Source organism: Prunus dulcis, chromosome 3, assembly GCF_902201215.1.
Source record: "Prunus dulcis chromosome 3, ALMONDv2, whole genome shotgun sequence".
Classification (NCBI taxonomy): Eukaryota; Viridiplantae; Streptophyta; class Magnoliopsida; order Rosales; family Rosaceae; genus Prunus; species Prunus dulcis.
The window spans coordinates 908,194-922,704 of NC_047652.1; the positions used below are offsets into that span (position 1 = coordinate 908,194).

General features: G+C 36.4%; 3 protein-coding genes across 7 annotated transcripts; all 3 read right to left on the bottom strand.

Moving 5' to 3' along the window:
- Positions 1-419: 419 nt before the first annotated feature.
- On the bottom strand, positions 420-4,021 carry LOC117622284. Its single transcript, XM_034352908.1, has 11 exons — positions 3,621-4,021; positions 3,425-3,530; positions 3,315-3,328; positions 2,907-3,125; positions 2,507-2,578; positions 2,320-2,406; positions 2,081-2,119; positions 1,590-1,694; positions 1,340-1,505; positions 833-942; positions 420-714 (listed from the first exon to the last, which is right to left on the bottom strand). Exons 1-11 carry the CDS (start codon positions 3,861-3,863, stop codon positions 628-630), a joined length of 1,248 nt encoding a protein of 415 aa, XP_034208799.1. The 5' UTR covers positions 3,864-4,021; the 3' UTR covers positions 420-627.
- A 1,767-nt stretch (positions 4,022-5,788) lies between these two features.
- Positions 5,789-10,283, bottom strand: LOC117622173 (NAC domain-containing protein 45). 5 transcript variants are annotated; one of them, XM_034352757.1, is made up of 7 exons: positions 10,181-10,283; positions 9,761-10,039; positions 8,178-8,455; positions 7,700-8,047; positions 7,139-7,597; positions 6,835-6,916; positions 5,789-6,697 (listed from the first exon to the last, which is right to left on the bottom strand). In XM_034352757.1, the coding sequence occupies exons 2-7, from the start codon at positions 9,915-9,917 to the stop codon at positions 5,976-5,978; spliced, it is 2,046 nt and encodes a 681-aa protein (XP_034208648.1). In that variant the 5' UTR covers positions 9,918-10,039; positions 10,181-10,283; the 3' UTR covers positions 5,789-5,975. The 5 variants fall into 5 exon arrangements, with proteins under 5 accessions (XP_034208648.1, XP_034208647.1, XP_034208646.1 ...); XM_034352756.1 differs by having other exon boundaries at positions 5,789-6,691; positions 8,172-8,455; XM_034352755.1 differs by having other exon boundaries at positions 8,172-8,455.
- Positions 10,284-12,955: 2,672 nt separating this feature from the next.
- Positions 12,956-14,510, bottom strand: LOC117622133 (probable glutathione S-transferase parC). Its single transcript, XM_034352690.1, has 3 exons — positions 14,428-14,510; positions 13,879-14,343; positions 12,956-13,613 (listed from the first exon to the last, which is right to left on the bottom strand). The coding sequence occupies exons 1-3, from the start codon at positions 14,464-14,466 to the stop codon at positions 13,269-13,271; spliced, it is 849 nt and encodes a 282-aa protein (XP_034208581.1). The 5' UTR covers positions 14,467-14,510; the 3' UTR covers positions 12,956-13,268.
- Position 14,511: the final 1 nt, after the last annotated feature.

The following is a 14,511-nucleotide window of genomic DNA, read 5'->3' on the forward strand; positions in this document are numbered from 1 at the left end:
CTAAACAATGAGAAGCCTATTTATAGGCAAATTGGATAGCTTCCAACATCATCATTAAGCTTTTTGAATATTATTTCCTTCTTTTCTTTATGTGGGCTCAACCACTTTCTTTACAACAAGAAGGATTTAGCCTTGTCAAATTGAAATCATTTTTTTAGTATTATCAATTGTTGCAAAATGAAGACTTATGAGGATTGGTGCTGCTCTGTCAAGTATATTTTCCATGAACAAAATTGTGCTGCGGATGCCTTGGCTACGCAGAGTTATGAGTTTGGTACTGGTCTCCATGTGTTTTTGGAGGCTCCAGTTTTTCTTAGTGCTATGTTAGCTGTTGATGTTCGAGGTGTTGCTAGACCTCATCTAATTTCTGTTTAGTTTCTTTTTGGTTTGGGGCTTTAGGCCTCCTCTGTACCCCAAAAAAATAAATTTATTTTTCAAATTTGCAATAGCCCTCTGTGAGCTTATCTTGTATTGTCCTTTCATCAATGAAATTGCTGCAGCTATAAAAAGGAAAAAAAAAAAAGAAGGGAAAAATAGAGCCTTCTCTAAGCAATTTAACTCCCCAAAAAAAATAGAAGGAAAAACTTGAGTGGCCATTGGAATAGAAAAATGTGACAATAGTTGTAGTTATCCACAAGGTGGTATTGTTGGCTCCATTGCTATGGAAATGTCCCTATCACACATTTCAGAAGTAATGTGCACAACTCCTTCATCCTGCATGTTCAGATCAGATGTAATAAATTATATATACCCAAAAAAAAAAAAATATTTTATTTTATTTTATGCGGTTTTATTTATTTATTAATTAGCACATGATATGATGATTTAATACCTTTGCAATATTTCTGAAGTATGTTGTTGTATAATTTCCGGTAGGGAAGAATACTTCAAAAAGATCTGCTAAAACCAGTTGTGGCTGGGAGACTGCTCCATTATACCAGTCTTCACATGAAAAACGCACAAAAGGAGAGAGAGAGAGAGAGAGAGAGAGAGAGAGAGAGAGAGAGAGAGAGATGCCAATTACGCACAATTTTCCAGTACAAAATAATAACCAAGTAAAATGTAAAGCATGCCTAAGACTAAATTTTAATTCTATTTCTCTTCATTTAAAATTAAAAAAAACAACATTATCTAAAGAGGTCTAGTCCGGTGGAAAATGGTTTTGACTTGCATATCAGTGGTCTTTGGTTCGAACCCACTTTAGCAATGTGTGTGTGAGAAACCGCCCATTCCTTTGTAGTTTAGACTATCGCTTGTATTAAAAAAAAATTTATATAAAAAAAAATTTTAAAAAGCAAAAACAAAGGAAAAAGGAAATGTAGTGAGATGCAACACTTACCAAGAGCAGTTGAGTTTTGAATTGTTTTATCGTATCTCCACAAGCTTTGGTTAGAGAGAAAAACAAAACAAGAATGATCTTCCACATTTATATTTTGGAGAAACGTTGATGAATTGTAATTAACTGCATCTGAAGTGTATGTTTCGTCAATCACCACATCCACGGTCTACATGAATAAAGAAAATTAACATTAATCTCATAATTAAGCTACATAGTTTATTTATATGCATATATATGTGTTTCAACTCACACATAGGATGGCATGCAGTTGATCCAAATCGTCCGGACTAGAGATGTTGTAGGTAATCTTGTTGATAGAATCATCCACATTCTCACCACCTGCGTCTTCCACATACTGCAAGTTCAAAGTTTAACTAGCAAATGTCGGTTAAAATTAAACTTCTAGTTAAGAAATTAAAAATAGGCTTAATTGCATTTTACTACTCCAAAAGCTAAATTTGGGCCATATTAAGCCTCTGTCTAACAATCTGTGAAAATTGAGTATCGGACTGTTAGATAGAGGGTTGATATATCGTGCCAAATTCATACGTCGGGTCTGACATTATAATTTTTTAAAATTAATATCTAAATGCGCCAAAGTTGGTAAACTTAGGAAGGGTAAAGTGCAAATAACCCTAAAAAAATTTAGCTAATTAAAAAGTTTCTTTAAGGGCTTCCTAAATATTCACAAAAATGATAATTGACAGGAGAATTACAGAATTACTGATATCTTGTGCTTACCTTCAACTTGTATGTTTCTTTTGTAAAAGACCATATACCCTGAAAAAGGAAATATAATTAACTAATAAGTCATATAGATGAAGTAATTATTGTGGATTTAAATTGAGTGAATTTACCACAGCTTGACTGTCAAAATAGTAACAAAAAAGTGACATCATCTATGATATTAATTATTATGCAATTATGAAAATTCCCTATTTGATGTAATAACCCTCTCATGCTAAAGTTTGTTGACCAACATTTTCGTACTGCATCCATGCCACAGTTGGTTTGAATGAAGTCCTGCCTTTCGTACGGTTGGTCAAACATTGATAACTCTGTGTAACCTGCATAATAAAATATAAATATTAGTGCAACAAATGTTTCATACTTACTCTGTTTTCAATATGTTGTTTGTTTTTTTTTTCTTAGTTGTCTCATACTTACTGCATCATATACTTGATTTGCTCTGCTCTCAACGTTTGCGAACACTCCCAAGAACTTGATCCACTCTGCTCTCTATCAAAATATAGGAATGAATCAGATTTAGTATTTAACCTTGTTTGTTTTTCTTGGCCAAAATGAACCAATCTAACAAGATATTTAAAACAAACTAATTATCCAGATTCTGGACTGTTCAAATCATTAAAATACAATGTGTAGTGGGCTTTATAAAGATATCTGTCAATTAAGTATTTGATGAATCCTCAACTAAAAGCGCTTTCTCTATGTACACACATTTGGAAATGAGGAGGAATTTGAACTTATAGACTAATAAATAGCTAGGGGTTGCTAATAAGAATAACTTCACCCTTTTCAGGAAAAATTGTGTACATCATTTGGTTACCTGCAAAGGGTTATCCTCTCCATAAGGAACAAAAGAGGCAAAATTGCAAGCTTGTGGTTGGTCAGTGTAGGTAATAAAATGTGCTGCAAATTTTGCTAGTTGTTGTGGCTCACTTTTGTCAATCACCTCAATTTCTCCAGCTTCATACAATTTCAACACACATTGAGAAGCCACGGAGTCTGATGTAATGCCCTTCAAGCTCCCAAGTAATCCCAGGAGCTGCATATATAACAAAATACAGTAAAAAAAGAAATTGACATAAAATCCTTATATATGTGAAGATGGTGCCATGATCACATACTTAAGATATACTCAAAACATAATTAAAGTTAGATAATTAAGGAGAAGGAAAGACAGATTCATATTAAATTATGAGAATTACGAGTTATGGAGCATGGCGATCCTCACCTCGAAAAAGGAAACTGCAATTTTACAAGAATTTTTTAGAAATAAACACAAAAGATCATAAATCAGAAAATTATGTATACATGGTGTCATGGAGAGTTAGTAACAAATACCTGGAAAATTATAATCGGCATCGATTGAATAGTTTGATAATGGGATAACAAAAGATTTGATCCTTGAGGTGCAATATTTTGTCCTTGCTGCCATCCTTGAATTGTTCTATTATTTTTGTTACATCCCAAAAAAAGGTCATGAACAGTAGTAACCAGCTTCCTCTACTAGCTAGGATTATGTAGGAAGAGAAAGTACCTGGATGAGAAGGTAGCTCTTGCCGTCAATGGAATTTTTGATGACTTTGAAGGTCTGTCCATAATATATATGGAAACTAACTGCGTCTTCCACCTTTGAAGTGCTGCTGTTCACTTTGACGGTAGTTGTTGCAGCATTTACTCTTCCATGGCGACCATAGCCAAAGAAGAGCCAGACCACAGTGAAGAAGAAGACAAAGCTTTTCACCCAACTGGTGAAACAATAAGAAGAAGATGAACCCATGCCAAATGAAACAAAAACTTGGTGCCCCTCCTGAAAACTAGTTCTCTATAGTCCTTGCGAGGTGGATATGCTAGCTATCATTCTTTTAGAGCAAGATAAACTATCCGTCAAAAAAGTACGAGAGTAATTTAGAATCCCATTCCTGATTTTCAAGAATGTCATTTTCTGATTTCATGTGGGACCTACGTGAATGATTTCCATTCCATCTATTGATCATATTTGAGATTAGTAACAACAAACATTCCGTTACTGTAATTTTATTTTCAATAACGATTGACAGTTATCCACACGTGTAAGAATAACTAAAATAATTAGCACAATTCACAAGTGCAAAAGGCTGTCACTAGCGCTATTAGGAATTGTGAATTAAATTCAGTTGTCTCATATCAGAAAGAGATTGAACATAGTGAAGTAGTAGTTATTCCTAAATTATATCGAGTTGTTTTGAGATAAAATAAAACCCCAGAATAATGGATTTATAGGTGTAATCACATCGAGATAAGTTAAGTAGTTAAATTGGCAACAATACCGTAAAATTCAGGGAACTAGGGGAGTTAAGATGACATCATCAACTGAAGTGGAGCACACATGATCAGCTGGCCACTCAACTGCCCCCACCACAATGTGGTTAGAGAGAGAGTCATGGGATGAGATTCTTAGTTGGAGGTGGTGTCAAATAAATTACTTGAATTGGTCGTGAATGTGAGTTGGCAGGATGTGCAGGACCAATTGATAATTGAGACACTATAGTTAGTGACCCGTGAACCCATATTGCCTTCCATATTTGTCATCTTCTTTTCATCACTTTGCTGCACGCTCTCTAAACTTCCTAACCTTTTTATCTTCTACCGTGATTATACATCACATGTGCTCTCTGCGCCAATATATATACCACAACCCTCCACTATCTCCAACAGTGAAAATTGTTATGTGCTCTAGCAACCCAACAAAATGTTTATACTCCCAATGCTTAAATGCCCTATGTTTTGGGTCGATGCTCAAATGTCTTTCAGTGCTCAACAAATTTAACAACCTCATTTCACTGGTAATTAGTAATGCGGCTGTCGGTGGTCTTCATAGGTTTCAGCTACACTTTAGGATGCTACAACCGCGAGAGAGAGAGAGAGAGAGAGAGAGAGAGGTGGGTTTTATTGCACATTATGGCGGCTCCAACACAACCAGATCAGTTAAACATATGCTTAAGCTGAATCAAAATAACTCTGACAAAAGAAAAGTAGAAAAAGAATATATAACTCTGTGACCTCTGCGGCCAAAAACAAAAGGGTCACATGTAAGCCCTCAATCCCCACGTTAAGATCCCGTGAAGGTGTTAAGAATCCTCGCTGGTCTTCTACTTGCCCTTACAAAATAAAGGCATGCAGGAGCTCCTAGGAGTATATGTGACAGATATGTTATTACCCAGTTTGATATATCACAATATAAAGATATGAGCTCTGTTACTACTTGCCACGCTTATTACAAGTAAGCCCTTATTACAAGATAAAGGTAGGAGCTCTTAGGAGTATGACAAATGCTATGTTACCTAATTTGATAAATTGCAATATAAAGATATGACCTCTCTTGTAACGTAAAGTGATATATATGTTGTTGATACGTGGCTTCAAATGATATTGTTTGGGAATGCTTTTTTAAAAAGCACTGCTGTACATTCTTGACAAAAGCGTTTTAATTATAAAATTGTTATAATTTTCATTAGAAATCCAAGCGCATTCTTGAAAAAGCACTTGGAGACTAGTGCTTCCTGAAGAAGTACTTTTACGACCTAGAAACACTTCTAAATTTTTCTGCTAAATGCTGTCAAAAGCGCTTTTGGGTGTCAAAAGCGCTTTTGACTCTTCCAGAAGCACTCCCAAATAGGACTGAAATATAGTTACCACACATGCATACATGAAAAAAACAAATAATAATAAGAAGCAAAGAAATCTCTATTAGTATAAATCAATATCCAATATTACATGACTTTGTGTCAATATATAAAATACAATTAATCGTAAAGATATATTTAAGAAAAGTGTAGCTATGGGTTAGGCTGAATTATCCCCCTCTCCCAAACAAACAAACTATGGTTAGAACCGAAATAAAATGGTGAGTTCAAAGAGCCCACATGGTACAAAGAGCCAAAGAAACAGTGAGGAAAACCCCTATCTTTTTCAGAAGCACACTACAACTATTCCCACCTCTTATATTCACCAAGCAAACCTTTTCTTCTTTGTTGCTCCACTTAATTAATCCAAGTCCTTTCTTTTTCTTGCTAACATTAGAATTGCCTTTTTCTTCCACAATAGCAGCATTTGTGGTTGTGGTGAATGCATCCATCAATTTTTCATCTTCCACATGGTGCCCAAAATAAATTATGTGCATCAACAGAAGTGTGACTGCACAAACAAGAGTGCTTGCAACTTTCCTCCATGGCTTTGTTGATTTGCTAACTCCAACAAACTTGTCCATCCCAAAAGCCTTGAAACTCTCAAAGAAAGAGCCTATATTCTCACATTTTGTTTGTGTATCGACTCTTTCTACAAAGACGTTGTGCCCCAACACTGGGTTTAGATGGACCTTAACTGTTTGTGAAGGCATTAACTGGTGAAAAAATGTCTCGGCCACCTGACGAGTCGAAACAAACATGCCATGGTTAACTTGAATTTCTTCGATGACTTCGAAACTTGGAGAAGGCGAATAGTCATCCATGGTGCCATCATTGAGGAAGTTGTCGTTTGGGTCTTCATTGATGAATCCAAGTGAGAAATCATCATTCGTCTCGCTATCGTTGAATTCCTTAATCATGCCACTTTGATCCCCAGTTTCTCCTGCAACTGGAAACAAATGTACGTAACTCAATAACCTAAGATCTCTACAATCACCTAACTCATCTCATGGTAATTGAGCTAAAACTCATTGACCACTAATGTGGAAAAGAAAAATATACACGACTTAAAGCTCTCATATGTACCTTGAATCTCATGCTCTTGCTCTTCCCTTCGAAAACTTGGAATGTTTTCTAATGGAACTACCTTGTTTTCTTCCATGAAACTCTATCCAATATCGAGAAAAAGGAAAACTATATCAGTATCAAGAAAGAACATATATATGAACAAAATATTGTACCTCACCATTTAATGTTGTATCTAAATGTTTGACACCTGAGGTCACCCAGAGATCATGACTTTTAGTCAAATTGCATTTTCAATAAGCTGGTTTTATTTTTTAAGCAAGCCAAGTATGATGAAATGGAAATTGATAAGTTGTAAAGGTACCTTCTCCAGATATTTGTCTGATATTCCTACCCATCTTAGATTCTCAGCTGTATTCTCCATCCTAAAATCATCCTCCAAATCTCCAATGTCGATTGGCCTTGTATATGGATTTTCCCATGATTTGTCCACATATCTCATAGAATTCATGTGACCAGCAATCTGATTATAATGAGCGTCTCTGTCAACAATAAAGCTAAAGTCATTGGCTGGAGCAGCATAGTTTCCACCCCATGTCTGATCAGCAAGATTACTGGACTGATTGATCATCTCTTGAGAAACATGTGCAACTGAGAGAATTTCCTGCAGTGCATCAGTCTCAGTACTTGTGGGTTCAACTGCAGGATTTGAATATTGCATCGTCTTGAAGTCGTTGATTCCAACTTGAGGGAAATCCTCCACTTCTAATGGAGGAAGTGAGAGCCTATGCTGCAGCCTTGCACACTCCAATGCTATATCAACCTGCAAACAAGGAAATGGTGTTAAGGGACATGTACGGTACGATTCTTATTTGAACTAATAATTAACATGAAAAATATATATCGACTCGGAAATTAGTAATACCTTAGATGGAGGGTATGGAACGTTTCCATGATTGGGAAATGAAGAAAACGAGGATGAGCAATTAAATGCATCTTTAGATAAGAACTGTGTCCATTTTCCATCTCTTTTTCTAGCCATGTCAAGTGAGGATGTATGGACAAAGTTTGGTGAAGAAGAGCATGCGTTCATTTGCATCGGATAACTGGAGCTTTCGAAATCTTCACATCTTCCACCATCAGAATACAGCTCAACGCTTGATGAGTGATCACTGGTAAGTTGGTAATTGGTAGTACTTGTGCTTCCATAATGCTCTCCTATCTTTGGCCCCGTTGCACTCTTCTTGAAAATACGACACAGAGCATATGCGTCCTGCACATAACATAACATATGTGTTTCGAAAAGATGAATCAATTAGTAATTTGTAGGAGTTATTTTGTAATGAAAACGAATTAATATGAACCGTGGATTTTGACAAAGAAAATTAGAAAAGAACCTGAACCTGCAAGCCTTGTGCAGTTTCACACTCTCTCTCGTCAAGGCGATACTCATGCATAACCCAATCGGTTCGAATCCCATGGGGTGCCCGCCCCCGGTAATAAACTAGGGTTTTTTTCATGCCTACCGCGCGCGTCTGTGAGTTTACTTTGCGGTCCTTTCCGGTGGCCTTCCAATATCCAGCTTTAGTTGCACGATTGGTCCTGGATCCATTAGGGTATTTTCGATCTCGCGGACTGAAGAAATACCACTCAAGATCTTTGCTGGGTAATAATGACTTTCCTGTATTAATAATTACAATTTGGTTAACCTAGTTATAATGAAAAGAAGGCCGTAGCACTTGCATGAGTAAGTCTAATTGAGATATAAAAAAATTAATTTAGCTAATCACACGATACGATTATCTGGAGGTGTGATCTTTCAGCATCACTCGTGAAAAAAGTTACAACCAAAATAATAAGGTACCACACCAAACCAACCACATAAAGTCATTTGTTTACCTTTTTTGACTCCATTTATCATCTAGATTATTGAATTTAAATCCCATATTGCATGGTTTTACAACATATATTTTAATAATAATGTGAAAGCTTTATATAATAGTACCAAAACTGTATGATTTGTTCTGACAAAAAAAAAAAAAGACTGCATGATTGTTCTTTTTAGGGTCCTTATTATAAACCAGAATCTCTTTTGGGATCACGTCAGTCACAAGTTTAAGCTCCAAAAATGCAGCAAAAGAATTTAAAAGGGTATGAAGGAAGAAGTGCATGGAAAGCATTGCTCGGAACTCATACCTCTCGCAAACACAAAGCAATCCTTTTCTTTTTCCATATGCTAGCCTATATATACCTTTTTGACTTGTCTCCCATAATGTTGTCTCACTAAGATATATAAAACTTGGTGTTCACAACAGGAACCCTAAAGATGGTGGGACCATATGTCGGTGTCTCAAGCACTCTTTGGTCTATAAATTAGACCTATTAAAAGCCCTACTGGATATTTAATTGTTAAAAAGCTCAGCATATTTGACTAACAAGTAAAGAAAGTGCTTAATTCATGGTTAAGTACTTCCCAATAAGAGCATAGTTGAACAAAAAGAAGGATAAGCATGCCTAGGTAATTTGTGTGATCATATTTAGGAAAAGGTATTCTTTATAGGGTCTATGTATCAAATTCATCTTATAAATCACGCTTTGGTCTTGCTTAATAATTCGATTACAGAGTCTTCTTCCTCTTCTTCTTCATGTTCCTAATCCAAATCAATCTAAAAATTGTTGCCGTATGAAATGAACACCGATCGGATGCAAAACATTCGATTGAAGTAAGGATTAGAGTATTTTATTAGGAGAAGCAAACCATTTTTAAAGACTCTAATTAAGGTGGTGTGTATTTCTCCTAAATTAATCATTTCTCACATTCTAGAAATCGACCTAAAGCATTAATTCAAGTATTCTCAAAAGGACCAGAAAGAAAAAGAATAACAATTGAAAAGAAAAAAGGTGGTAAACCAATGTAAAAAAAGGAAAGAAGATGAAGAAGAAGCAGCAGCAAGAGTAGAAGAATGGACTTAAGAAAAAGAAGTACCTGGTAAGTCCCACGGCTCACACTTGTAGAGATCAACTTCAGGGATGACCTCTAATTCGATCTTACGGCCATTAATCTTTCTTTTGAGGTAGTAAGCAACCAGTTCTTCGTCTGTGGGATGAAACCTAAAACCAGGAGGCAATGAAACAGGAGCCATAAAATATGGACCTTCTTCTTCTTCTTCTTCTTAATTGTCCTAAAAGGCCACAAATATTATGGCTAGCTAGCTAGGATGACAACGCTCGTCAACAAAACCCTCAAGAATTTCACCACAACACCCTGTAAAAATCAATTAGCCACAAAACCCTGTTAGAACGTTACAATTTTAAATAAATACACCATGCATATCTATACACATACGTGATATATCTCACGTATGTACGTATACATACGTATATGCTTATACACACACAAACAAACCTTAGCTAGCTAGGAAGAGGAAGAAGATGAAGATCCAAAGCTGGGAATTGATAGGGAGAAAGGGGAAGGAGTGTGTGGAAGTTGAGAGAGAGAAAGAGAGAGGTGGAATGTTGGGGGGTTGCTTGTGGTTTTGTTAATAAGAGAACAAAAAGGCAAGAATGAAAAAGCAAAATAAAGATGGGGAGGCTGCCACCCCGGCCCACCTGATATTTCCCCAACTTTAACTTTACACATTTGTTTTTCCTCAACCAATCAACATGATCAGGATTCTTCCTATCGTCCTTTGGAAGTTGCTTAATCTCTCTCTCTCTCTCTCTCTCTCTCTCTCTCAAATGATCCCATGCTTCGTTCTTGTCCTTTCTTGAACCTCTACTCCACGTGGTGGTATCTTATTGGAGGCATTACCAGCCTTTTGTGGAAACAAGTATATTTCTTAACGAGAAATGGCGGAAACGAATTTCGGCGGCGTTCTAACTCAAGACTGTCCTTTTCACATGCTCATCCGCCCGTCCCCACATTCCTTCCTTGGTTTCTTTTTCCTTTTCTAATACCCGATTAGATGATTAATTAGTATCTTCCTTTTGTCTTTTCTAGTCATTGGTATCAGCTATCCAACTAACAGTTTTTACTTTTTTACTCTTTTCTTTACGCCGACCATACCAGGAATTAATCAAACAATTAAGCTCCTAAAAATTAGTAATTTTTGTATGTTCCAAGTATATCAGTTGGTTAATGTACCATCTAATATACATATATATAGGACATCTGGAAATATTTTATTTTTATTTTAAAAAGCAGTTCAGTTAGTTGGAGGGTCCAAACCACATGTCCTGTGTATATTGAATGGGAAGCTAATATACCTCTGAAACATACAAAAATCTCTCCCTAAAAAAGGATTTTCATGTTATATAAGCGTAGCCTTGCAATTGATAAGTAGTTTATGCTAAATTTATAAGAATGTGAGAAAACTTGGCATCCATCGATTTGATCCCGTCACCTATCAATTTGATATCAATGCCCAATTGTGTATGATGGCGTTCATGGAGTAAAACTCCACAACTTACAACAAGTGTTGTTGAGACGGAGACAGATGAAAGTTGATTAATGTGGCAACACGTCTTTTGAATACTTTTTTCTTCATCAACTACCTCTAGTTTTTTTCTCGAACTTAATTTATCTTCATATTCTATACCATTAAAAATGATTTTTTTGTGATTCTGATCCTTTATCATCATAACTTATTTTGTTAGAACTAAAATTTATATCTGGAGTTCCTTTTTTATTTTCTTTTGTAATTTTTTCTATTTGATTTATGATTGTATTTGTTCTATCAGTTAGATCTTGAACTTAATTTATCTTCATATTCTATACCATTAAAAATGGTTTTAATCTCAACTTTTTCAGTATGAGCCTGTAACTCTTCATGGTATATAGAATATTGTTTATATCATTATTTGACTGACCCTCTTCGGCAAGGGTAATACACGGGAAACAATACCCTAACCAAAGGCCTCCTGATCCAGCCCATCCATTGGGACCCATACCGGGCATCGTCAAGGGGACTGGCTCAATGTGGGACTGTTGGTGTCACCCCAGAGCTGCCATGTGTCCTTGAACCAAATCAGTAGGACGGCTTGCCCAGGAAATGATAACCCAAGGGGCTTTTCATTTATCTTCTATAAATAGTGCTCTCGTCCAAATGCACCAAGTAATAGTAATTTGACACTTGTATCTTTATTATGATAAAATACTTTCATACTCTATTTTTAAGTGAACTTAAGTATCGAAGAATCTTCGGTCAATATTACACCGTGCTAAATTCTTCACCTTTACTCTCTCCCTCAATATGATTGATTACAAATTCAAGCCACAGTACATGATTTTGAAGAACCGAAGAAAACACTAATTTATATCCATAGACTTGCAAATGACAACCATACAGTAGTTATAACTGGTGCCACCATATAGCGTAGAACTGGTGCCAGGGTGACAACTCAAGTTCAGATCCCCAATCCCAATTAATTTTAAAAAAAAAAAACTTGGATGATTGACATTTAAAATTGATTCAAACTCCGGCATATTGGCATGAACGGACCAAATATTCCTTAGATGCAAAGGGAAGTCCAACAATTAAAAGGGTCCAGGCCGGCTTATGGTTGCTTAGAGATATATAGGCCCAACCAACCCACAGACGGCAAAAGTGGGAACTTTCGAAACCCAACTACGAGAGCTTGAGGATATCATGAGCGAAGACTTGTGAAGGCACCGAAACGGGAGCGGCCATAACGTAACTGCATTTATGTCTAGTCTCAAAGACAAGAAATAAAAGATATGTTTGTTCTAACGGGGTGAAAAATAACCTTCACTTGTTGACAAGAGGTTTCAGGTTTGAACTTCATTGCATCTTAGTTATGTATGCGTATAAGAAATCTCTTTTTCCTTTAGTTTAGACTACAATTTGTACTAAAATCAAGATGACAACAACCAAATTATAAGGATTTAAGCTTTTCATATATGTGCGATTAGGCCAAAACCTCCATTGAAGTATGGACGTAGATATCATTTAGAATTCAAAGATGCTATGCAAATTTGGTATACATAGCATTAATCCAAAGGAAGTTTTGGAATGCAAGAAAACAGATGAAGCACTTCACTTGCAATGAAGTAATTAAAATTAATTAACCTTTTTATTTAGCTGGAAACAAAGTTAAACATTAGAGAGAGATAGACACCAAAAAAGAAGAAGAAAAAAACTGCAATATTGAACATTAGATAGAGAGAGAAGAAAAATTACAATATGATCAACAGTCAAAAAGTTCAATTTATTTATGCAAACAAAGTTGTCAAAAGACTGTCCCCTAAGAAGACTCATTTTCCTATATTATGAACTCAATCCGAGTACATTAGAGCAATTGGAGATGATCCAGGAAAATGATTATTGTTACTTATTTTTCTTCCCATACATAGGAGAGACAAGGAAGGCCTACCCAAGAACATAAACACAAAAAAGTAAACTGCAAGAGAAAGAGACCCCAAGTACACAAAGTACTAGTTTTGATCCATCAAACAAGTTGGCCGATTTCGATCTCTATTCAATACCGTTCATCTTTTTGAGAAGGAGGACAAATTCATACACCTTTTCTGGGTCTGGAATGATTTTGGCTACTGTCTCTCTCTGCAAGCACCTCTTAATCCAAGCTGAAAACTTTGGGGTGTGGTCTTCAACCTTGAAGTTGCCAAACCTTTCGAATGCATTAAACCAGCTGATTATAGCAATCGCTATGATGTCCACAAAACCAAAGCTATCGCCACCGAAGTAAGCCTTGTCTCCCAGACCACCCTCCAGCTGCTTTAAGATCTCTATGAAGTCTTTTACAGCCACCGCTTGTGCTTCTCCTTTGGTTTTCCATATGTTCCCGCCCGCGTCGAACAACTTCATGTGTACAAGAATACCATGAAGTTAGACATGTGCGCATACTATATTATATATAGATCCATCAAATTTGTTCACCAAATAATATGTGGGTGCACCGTGGCTATTGACAGTAAACACAAATATTTGTGTTCTTAAGCTCAAAGAGCACAAAAAAAGAAAACTCATAAAGCACCAAAAGGAAAAAAGTGTCCTATGAGTTGGAGTGGGAAATGCAACATCGAAATCTAAGATTGCTGACCATAAAAAGTATAAGAAAACCAACCTTTTTGTCAATGAAGTCAGCCCAGAACTTGGCTTGAGCCCGACCATAAGGGCAAGATGGGAGTAGTGGTGGTGAAGCCCAGGTCTCATCAATGTAGCCAACGATGATGCTCGACTCACACAATGGTTTTCCATTGTGAAGCAGCACCGGCACCTTCCCGTAAATTGGGTTCGACGTGAGCAGCAGTTCACTCTTGCCTCCAAAGAGATCCTCAGCTCTGTTTTCATACTTGATGCCCTTTTCCTCCAGGGCAATCTTCACCCTCATGCAGAAGGGACTCGCCCAACAGTCCAAAAGAATAACATCAGACATCTTTGCCATAAGTGCTTCGGTCTCTTCTATATGATTGTTCTCTTTAGAATGTGTTATCAAAATGAGGTAGATGTGGAAATTTATAGGAATGTGTATTGTTTGGAGATGACGTTTTCGATGTTCGTAAGGCCTATGTGTTGTTCTTGTTTTGCCCTTCAAAGAGAGTTTAGGCTCTTGTAAGTTTCATAATTTAATATATGTCAAGTAGCATTGTGTGTTTGTCACTTCGGAGATTACCATGCTTGCACAAAGGCTTTGTCTTGGAGTATGTAGCATCGGCAAAGCCGGCCATCTGACATCTTGAGAGAGGGAGAGAGAGAG

Bases quoted from the DNA above. Each gene is read 5' to 3' on its own strand.
- LOC117622284 (XM_034352908.1), bottom strand. From the start codon at position 3,863: ATGGGTTCATCTTCTTCTTATTGTTTCACCAGTTGGGTGAAAAGCTTT. The intron at 3,531-3,620 runs GTACTTTCTCTT...CAAAAATAATAG, and splicing joins AGAGCTACCTTCTCATCCAG to AACAATTCAAGGATGGCAGC. The intron at 1,506-1,589 runs GTGAGTTGAAAC...TTATTCATGTAG, and splicing joins AACTGCATGCCATCCTATGT to ACCGTGGATGTGGTGATTGA.
- LOC117622173 (XM_034352752.1), bottom strand. From the start codon at position 9,917: ATGGCTCCTGTTTCATTGCCTCCTGGTTTTAGGTTTCATCCCACAGAC. The intron at 8,456-9,760 runs GTACTTCTTTTT...TTATTAATACAG, and splicing joins TGAGCCGTGGGACTTACCAG to GAAAGTCATTATTACCCAGC. The intron at 7,598-7,699 runs GTATTACTAATT...CCTTGTTTGCAG, and splicing joins TTCCATACCCTCCATCTAAG to GTTGATATAGCATTGGAGTG.
- LOC117622133 (XM_034352690.1), bottom strand. From the start codon at position 14,466: ATGCTACATACTCCAAGACAAAGCCTTTGTGCAAGCATG. The intron at 14,344-14,427 runs GTAATCTCCGAA...CTCTCTTTGAAG, and splicing joins AAAGCCTTTGTGCAAGCATG to GGCAAAACAAGAACAACACA. The intron at 13,614-13,878 runs GTTGGTTTTCTT...GTACACATGAAG, and splicing joins CTGACTTCATTGACAAAAAG to TTGTTCGACGCGGGCGGGAA.